This window comes from Opisthorchis viverrini (genome assembly GCF_000715545.1).
Source record: "Opisthorchis viverrini unplaced genomic scaffold opera_v5_14, whole genome shotgun sequence".
Classification (NCBI taxonomy): domain Eukaryota; kingdom Metazoa; phylum Platyhelminthes; class Trematoda; order Opisthorchiida; family Opisthorchiidae; genus Opisthorchis; species Opisthorchis viverrini.
In genome coordinates, this window is record NW_008751670.1 from 1,330,602 (window position 1) to 1,339,811 (window position 9,210).

Below are 9,210 nucleotides of genomic sequence, written 5' to 3' on the forward strand. Positions count from 1 at the left end.
CAGGTAAGTTGCCTTTCACCTCCTGGCCGCTCACTCAATAAAGCCTGTGCAGTCATCCATTTACCGGACAACTTTCCTAATATACATAATTACGTGAATAGACCGATGACCCTTGGATGCCTTCAAACCTAGTTTCCCATGTTATTTGTAACGTGTCACTGAGCGTTGAACTTGATACAAGGAACATCCGTGCAACAATCGACCGAACTATCACCTCATCCAGCTCAGAACAGCGTACCGACAGCCTGTACGTGCATACGGGCATTTTCAGCAGATCGCGAGCGATTTTTTTACCGAGAAAAGTCCTGTAACGGAGGTATCGTATGTGCTCGTGAATGCGCTGAAGAGACACACAAACGCCCCTGTGATGGTCCGGGCACCAGAGGTTTAAAAACCATGAGGGACATGAGAACACAAACTGACCATTCGCGATAGGTGTAGCAGTTCACTGCGCAATCTGCATCACGTGGTTGTCTACGGAGCGGCTATCCGGTTGGTCCGTCTCCGCTGGCCAATGAATGGGCGGCGTGGGTGAAGTGTTTGGCTCACTGCGCGAAAAGACACCAAACAAAGGATCAGTTGCAATCACCCATAAATTCTGGTCGCTTATCCAACGTGGCAGGATTTATCTATTTGTAGGCTGCACCGCAACAGCAACCACGTGCTCTTCGTCGTACGTTGCTGAAAGCAACGATGGCCTCCAATTCTAAGACGCCTGTTGTTGGAAAATTTACGGAACACAAGCCAATATTCGACCGTTTGTCACACGCAATAGTATCGCTTAAGCGCTCAAGAAATAAGGTGAGGAAGCAACACCTATCCACTTCATCCCTCGTCTGCAGAATGCATCCTGCCGGATAGTCCGACACCTGGAGGTCCCAGTCACGCAAAATGATCCCAGCCCCGAGCGAAATCGATCCGGTCTGTGTCGTGAATACTCTGTTAGGCTACTTGAAGAGCTCCCTCCTGTGTTGAAGGAATCGCAACTGGAAATACTGGAGACAATTGCGGCTGGAGCGTTTGGTCGAGCAGTGAAGGTACGTAGAACGCATTCTCTCATTTGCTCACTAAACCCAAGTCTGCCGAAACCGTCATAGGCATTTGTGAAACAGTTGCTTATGTCTTGTCTTCCAACATACATTCGGTAATCACCGAATGCATACTTTTTCATTTGAATGTATGAGACAGAATATCGGTAGTATCAGAATATGGGTCATTACAAACTGTTAGTCCTCAGTCGATTGTTTGGTAAAACAGTGTCGACAAAAATGTCATAGTGACGGGAAGCTTTGGGAGTAATTCCCCTTTTTCAGTTGTACATTCCGTCCATTTACAGTTAGCTTTGTGCACAGTGAATAGCTTCGGGATCTAGTGAACTGAAGGTCTGGCTTTCCTACTCGTGATTGCCTCAAGCACATTCACCTCGCTAGAATGCGAGCTTCTGGTCTCATGGTGACGAGGAGCGAAATCTCTAGGATCATTCCATGAAAGTACGAGGACTGTCCAAAGGAGACTGATTTGAATGTGAATCCAAGCCGGAACAGGTTATGAAGGTTGCGAGCTCCATAAAAACTCGCAAAGATAAAGAGAATTTTCTAAGCCATTTCGGAGGGCAGAAAATGAGGCAACCAATTCCACTACTTTCGAGTGAAGTCACTTGTCCGTCTGCTGTCGAATACCAAGATGGAAGTGAATATCGAGTTGTTTTCCTAACCCCTCTGCCTACGGTGAGACACCAATTGAAAGACAACACTACTGTTATTCTCAGCAACATCGAATTTCCTTCCTTGTTTTTAGGCGATGTTGATCAACCTCCGTGTGTTTAATTGGCCAGGCCTTCAATGAGATGTACTTTTCAATGAGGTTTTACCATTAGATGTCTTCTCGTTATTACATGAAAAGGCTGTCTTTCAACTCCTATGCGGGGCATATTGAATGTTTTCCCCTACAAGCCTACCATAAGGAGGTAGATCGTCCTCAGACCAAGAACTAGGAAGCAAACTTGAGGTTTGTAAAGCCAATTAAGTCAATGCACGTGGCTGTCGTGCGTTGCCGGCGCCATGGTCTAATTGCCTAGGGCCTTGGTCGTCCCTGGTTCTCCTTGATACTTTCTCCTTGGTTCGAACCCAAGCCCGTGCAACGCTAGTGAGCTTACAACTGTCCACTTTCTATAGTGTAGTTGGGTAGAGATTAAGGGGAAATTTCGTCCCTGACATCCATAAGTAATCCGATTTGCCGCAGTCTAATCGTTCCCAACACATGTCGGTACTTATTCCGTTCTTTTTTTCCGCAAGTTTGGACTTATTTTAAAGCATATCATGACTATATATTTTTGTCGCGGGGTGTAGGTAACTTTTACATCTCCATACTATGCATTGTCTGTAAGGAAAATCCTGGTAGCTAACTGGCTCGCCCTGTCGTCTTTGTGGGATATGGGTATGCAATCAATTGAGGTGAGGGGGGATCGTACCCATGTAACCATATGTCCCATGTACCTGGAATTTCAGAGCACGTTACTCCTTTGGGTTCTGCATATGGAAATACCGTAGCCGAGCTGGACGGCCCACTAATCGCTGCAATCCCATGTAATATTTCATGTGTATGTATGTATTACGTAATACGTCTTGTTCTTCTGGCTCCAACGTTACTGTGGTTGTATCTGGTATTTGTGTTGTATTTGTGTTGACCTGAATAAGTTGGATAGAACCGTCATGTAACTCCATTAGTTGACCTAATGTTTCCTTGTCAGTATGTGGAAATACTGGTAGTTCTTGTGCTTTTAATAATTGTTGACTAAATGACTGATGATCTGTTCTCCGAGCTTGGTACTTGTAAGTTTAGAATATGAAAGGCATGTTTCAAAGATGCAAAACAGGTCCTCATTATCAACTTAAGGTCAGCCGGATTGCTTCCTCTCTCAAACAAAAACAGTTGCTGATTTGAGAACTTAGTCAATCCCCTTCAACTTTTTTTTGCCCGTTCTTTCAAACTCGGGTCAATCTTTTCTTTGCTTGTGACGATGCTGTGCAATGTTTCAATTCGTTGTAGGTGAGACACCGTCAGTTTGGATGCCTTTTAGTCGTGAAGGAAGTACTGAATAACAGCAAGGAAAATGAGGAAACTTTGATTCGCGAGGTATGTCGCAAAGTGTGTTCTTATGCTACAATATCTCGTTTTATTCATCTTTGGTTTATCCACTAAAGTTTGAATCCGCAGGCAGAGTGTGTGCAGCTAAGAGGTGTTTCAGGAAGAGAGAGACAGGGGACAAGCGGACCATCACAAAAGAAAAATGCAGGTGGTTTCATCTGAGTCTCCTGTCGAAATCAAATTCGTGTACGAATCAGAGTAGTTGTCGAAAGAACAAACCAGTTTATTTTGAGTTAAACATCTAGTCTTAAATTAGGTGTTAAGGTGAGGAGGCACGAGGGCTGGGATACTGCCAGGTTGTTCAAGCCCAGACGAGGGAAGTCGTGAGGCAGAGGTCGGGTTCGAACCATGGACCAGTGCCAGTAAATTGGCACTCTAACCACCTAGCCATCTCGTCCACAACGTGAGGCCTACATCAGATTCAATTGGATCTACCGCTCATATATAATCACGAATTGAAATGCACTTGCTCGATGCTCCCGAAACGGACACTTCACCCAGATGAGACTTTTAGGTGAAAGTTCAAGTCGTAGGAAAAAAACCGATCAGATTGGCTCCAACCAACAACAGGCAGTAGGTGTTTTGTAATTTGTGTAAATCTTCCTGTAGTCATTAGGAAATCTTCGAATGTTTTTTTAGAAAAACCAAAGGTTTCGCACAATCGTCCCAAAATTTCAGCTTACTTTAATTGTCCTGATTAGGATAGGCCAACAAATTTGATCTGCCCCTATTCCATCCAACAGGATTATGGTGCCCCAGGATGACCAAGGGTGAATAAACTCGAGCAAACAGTTTCCTACCTATTGACACCTAGATCAAAAGGTGGAAACTCAGAATAAGTTGAAATTGCTAGCCGATTATCTCAAAACCTCAAACTCTTCAGGGAATTTTTCGAACCCTTTGCAATATCGATTTATTTTCGATATTTGAACGATTTTGGTAGAAGTTTTAAACTGATCGGAAAGTGTTTTTGGCCCATCGGCCCGATAAGAGCCGGTTGGTTGTTCTTCCACCACTGCCTTTCAGAGTTCGTGGTTCTTACGGCTTCTCCAGTTCGGTAGAAAGAAAGAAAGCGTTCAGCTGTAGCACCCTTCCGGTGCCTAGCTGCCATGCCACCCGAAGGAAGCACGAGGGCTGGGATACTTCCAGGTTGCCCAAGCCTGGGAGGTCGAGAGGCGGAGGTCGGATTCGAACCACTGACCATTGGGCCGTCTCGCCTCCTCCAGTTCGGTAGCACTAAGGCAATCTTGTCCAAAAAAAAGACATGAATCTGTTAGATTTTCCGGAACATTCCAGTTCGGTAGCACCTAGGCAATCTTGACATGAATCTGTTAGATTTTCCGGAACATCCACACAAGTCGATTGACTATTAACAGTCATTCCTAACGAAATGATCACGAACTTAATCGATTTCAAGTCTGAGTTTTTCGAACAGCAAAAGAGTTTGGGTGTGTGCAGAAGAGAACCATACGTTTTGGACGTTTTAAACTCTGTCTAACGCACATTTCTCAAACGGAAACGCCATTCACCTCGGCATTTGCCTTACTAGTTTTGCATGCTTTTTTGGATTCGAGTGATCGGTAATTCTTGAATTGACAATGTGTTCGTAACAAATGTACGCATGTTTATGTGACGTTACCAATAGATTGGACTCATGCGTGTATAAATTTAGAAGCGAACAAGGATGGTTTATCTGACTGCCAAATCTGGGTAGTCAGGCCACTGTAATCATACTGTAAATCCGTTGAAGGTAGCCGTCGTAGGCTGAAAACTACAACAGTTATTGTACTTTACAACTACATGGTTGCCCTCGCTCAAAGACGACCATAAGAACTCCACCGTAGCACACAGAGTTGTTGCTGGATACGCGGTGACATTCCATCTCGGTTCACTTACAGAATGCGATAATCTAGACTTGAAACGTCTTGTAGACGACGTCTTCCTACCAGTCTAACTTATCTAAAACGACCACACCTGGACGTTTTATCCTAGTGAGCATTTCAACATCTAATCAGTCTAGAGAGATCAGATTGCAGCCCAGCCATGGAGAGAATCTTCGTTTAGGGAAGGTAGCAGTATCGAAGATTGAAAAAAAAGAAAAATATCCCATTCAACTTTTATTCATTGTAGAGATGGGCATGAAATTCAAAAAGAAAAAGGCTGTGCTCAACGACTAGGAATGCCTAAAATAAGTCATTTTACATAAGGCTCTTGCCTTCCTACAGTCGCACGAACTGAGTTAGCTCTTTTGAGCAAACTGAAAACGAAGAGCGATCTCCAAAGAGGCTGGCCAACAATCAAACTACCTCTCTATTGATTTATGCTACGTTTGTTAACGTTATCTTTCGGTGTTTCACCGTTCCATCCATCAATCATGTTAGGGACCATCTCCATAACCAGCATATCTCACGTGGTTTCGATCACCACACCAAGAGTAACGAACTTTTTGTGTGCTATTACCACATCTGAGCTAACACCTTGAAGCATTCTGGTAGACGGTAACGAAGCTTACTAAGGGAGGCATTCCGATATCCTTTACAGCGTTGTGGTGACGATAAGTGATATGTCAATACTGTTGCATGCAATCCTACAGAGATCCACAGCAGATTGTTTCTGCAAACTGACACAAGCAAACCAAACCACTTTCGAGGAGCAGATTTCTGTATCAAGACCTGAAGGAATTGTTGGTGCTATCCTCTGGCGGTTGGAAAAGTACGGTCTTGTTCAGTGAAAGGTAACAGATGACGAAGGTGGACTACAATATTGATAGCCCGTACGTTACTGTACACTGATGATTCAATGATACGTACGGACACAGACACGTGGTCCTGGAACACCCGCTTACTCACCTATCTCGCATGAGAGTTTCACCATGTTGGCTATCCTGCAGCGATGCCCTTTCGGCTGAAAAGAACTGGCTTGTGCTGATCCTGGGGACAGTGGTTTTGCTGAAGCTGGGCGCTAGAGGAAGGCGGTGTAGTATCAGTTATAGTGCGAACTTCATTTGCAAAAGTCCAGCTGCGCCGAAAGATGATGTCATTTGATGACAGCTGTGCATGCACTGGTTGAAGTGGTCAGAGCGAGCCATCTACGCTCGCATGCCAAGCCTCCTCCTCGGCATAACCTGAATTGAAATCTACGCTAAATACCTATCTTCTTACGCTTCAAGTTTTAACCTAAAGCGGAGGAGTTTTTACCACACGCCGGTGACGGTACTTAACTTTTCATGACACAGTAAAGCAGTGTTGGCGCACAACTGCACGGATTTGTGTGAAGCAATGGTTGTTTTGGGCTTGCAATTCCATCTGTTCCCGATTATTTTTTCCCACTCATTTTCGGATACTTCAGTGATGTATAAGCTTCGTGGGCGCTTTTTGTTCCGCGAGAAGTTAATCGTGTAGTTTCATAAAGGAAACTGCTCACGAGGTTGCTGAAAACTCTTCTTGGGGCTCATCAGGCAGTTATGTATTATGCATCTGCAAACGGCCAGATTCATGCAAAACTTTGTGCTACTGATGTTCACGTGAACAGAAGCTTGTCCGACCCAGTGACCACAGGCACGTGACCGGTGTCGTTCGCTCAAAGTGCACACAGAGGCTGGTAAATCCAAAGCCGTTCAACTGCGCGTGTGACCCAACCACTTCATTAGTTGCTTAGCATAAACAGAACGCTTGGAGCCAAGTGGTAATCAGAACAACCAAAGAAGTATTTTAAGAAGTTTGGAGGACAATCGGTAGATTTATTCATAAATCCAACGAATGTTTTCCCTACCTGTCTGAAATGGTGATCTCTCAATCGGTTCTAAGCGTGTTCCCGCTAGTTGAAGCGAGAAACCAGTTCATTCCACGAATCGAGCAGAGGGATGTTTGATGTATGACGGAAGAAGGAAAAAGTCATTCAGTTGTAACACCCTTTCGGTGCCTAACTGCCATGCCCCCATAGGGAAGCACGAGGGCTGGGATACTACCAGGCTGCCCAAGCATAGACAGGGGAAGTCGAGGGGCAGAGATCGGATTCGAACCACGGACGTTGCGGTCAGCAAATTCGCACTCTAGCCAATGAGCCATCGCGTACTGTGAAGAACGTCATCTGAAAGGCCAGACCGCTCTAGTAGTGAGAAATCTAGCACTATGCGTTCAACTCCCATCAGATAAATCCCTACTTCGACCAAATGAAATTGTGCCCACTTTGAAAATCGCAAACAAAAATTCCCTATTTTGTTGAAAGAAATGTCATCGAGATGGTAGCATGAAGCAGGTAAGGTGAATCCGGCTTCTTGAATGTGTCTTCCCCATAAGAGAAGCTGTTAAACGCACTAGACTGGTTTTATTGGTGGGGTGACCGAACTCGGCCAAAATCGTAAATTTTACAGGTCCGCTCTTCTGTCTGATGACATCCCTGGTGTGACACGTTCTGGTTGTGTTGAGAGCTGTGATTCAGTTCTCAGAATCTGTTATGTGTGTGAGCCAGATTTGGTCAGAAGGTCATTTCCACGGAAAGTGGCTGAATTTCGAACAAGATAAGGTTTAAAATGCAATTCCAATTGGTATTCGCCACGAGAATCTCGAAGCAACTGATTGTCAGTCAAACGTCCTTACTGGACTATTGTTTCTCGTTCTGTGGAACAGCTAATCTGCCTCCTACCGCCATCGTATGATTGATCTTGCCTTGTGTATTGTCTTATAGTTACCGGACAGAAACAAAACAGTTTTCCTTGTACTTTCTGATTTTTCTTTCCTATGTGGTATTCCATTTGAAAAGGTTTCAGTACTGCGCAATCTGAAGCATCCAAATATTCTGACTTGCTTGGCCATCGTGGTGAGGAATAAGCGACTATGTCTAGTCACCGAATACATTGATCGGGGAAGCATTCATCAAATTTTATTGAACTCTCCCGAAGAGCAACCTCCGTCCTTCTGCACGCGCGTCTCATTTGCACGGGATATCGCAACAGGCATGGTGAGTTTGATAAGAAGCCTGCTTCATTCTTCAGCCGATGTTGTTTCCTTTGTAAATCACGTGGTTGGATGAATTTCCATGCTACAGGGGCTAAGTCACTGTCTGCAATTATTTGTGGGTTTTAGCATAGATATAACCGCAGTTTGGATGCTGGATCAAATGCGGATCAATACAATGAATACGGGGACAGGTATCAAAGTTATCTAGCGAGCTGACTCAGCGTGAGTCACACCAGTCGTGGTTAAGGCCAAATTGCATCATGCATACACGCTAATTGCGGATCACTATTACTTTCTTGCATATCAGTTATGTCGATGGACTACTTCCTTCACTCAGTTGCTGGTTTTAAATCTACATTTAAATTTGTGTGTGGCTTGCAAATAAAGGTCATTACTCTCAAGTACAACATAGGATATAGTTGGGGATAGTCTTATCACTCAGATTTGTCCGTTGCTAGTATGCAACAGTTGGCTGGTGCACGTCAGTGTGAACTCAAGTTGTAATGTTTGTACCAGTCGCCCAACAGTCATGTGTGTTTAAATCGATGAAGTCCTGCCCTGAAATAAATATCATCGTTTATTTTTGAAGAGCATGGCCACAAACGTAAAAAATAAATCCAAGCGATAGACGTGGAAGTGTGTACAGGAGAATATTAGATAAAACGGGGGAAGCGTCCAGTTCGAAGGCGTGTCACCAGCAGTTCCAGTCAGACAAAATGAATCCCACCGGTATGGAAACACGCTTTTAGAAACCAACAACCGAAGAAAGGACAAACAATGCTGAATGCTCTGCAAGGCATGCTAGCCCATTCAAGACTCGCACATCAGACACAAGGTGTCTGTCATACTGGGTCAGGTCTGAAAGTCAGTGGCAAGATTGAACACTCAACGCCTTGTACCGTGTCGTTGAGAGCCCAAAATGACAAGCAAACAAGTCACTAACTGTGACCTTGGGAAGTTCTAGTTCAACGCAGCTATGGCTTGTTGAGGAAAGCAAATCCCTCGGTAGAAAACGATCATCGGTTGGTGAACCCAAAAAAGTTGACATCACAACCAGTTTAAACTAGGCAGTTATTCTAGTAATACTACTGGTACAAGTGATTTC

General features: G+C 44.4%; 1 protein-coding gene across 1 annotated transcript in view; it reads left to right on the top strand.

Moving 5' to 3' along the window:
• Positions 1-435: 435 nt before the first annotated feature.
• T265_01312 (hypothetical protein) overlaps positions 436-9,210 on the top strand; it is a gene marked incomplete at both ends in the record, with an annotated part of 30,148 nt that continues 21,373 nt past the window's right edge. The window contains 4 exons of the mRNA XM_009165318.1: positions 436-527; positions 802-1,037; positions 3,049-3,135; positions 7,834-8,106. Of these exons, the coding sequence (XP_009163582.1) occupies positions 515-527; positions 802-1,037; positions 3,049-3,135; positions 7,834-8,106 (609 nt within the window). The remainder of the gene's footprint in view (positions 528-801; positions 1,038-3,048; positions 3,136-7,833; positions 8,107-9,210) is intronic.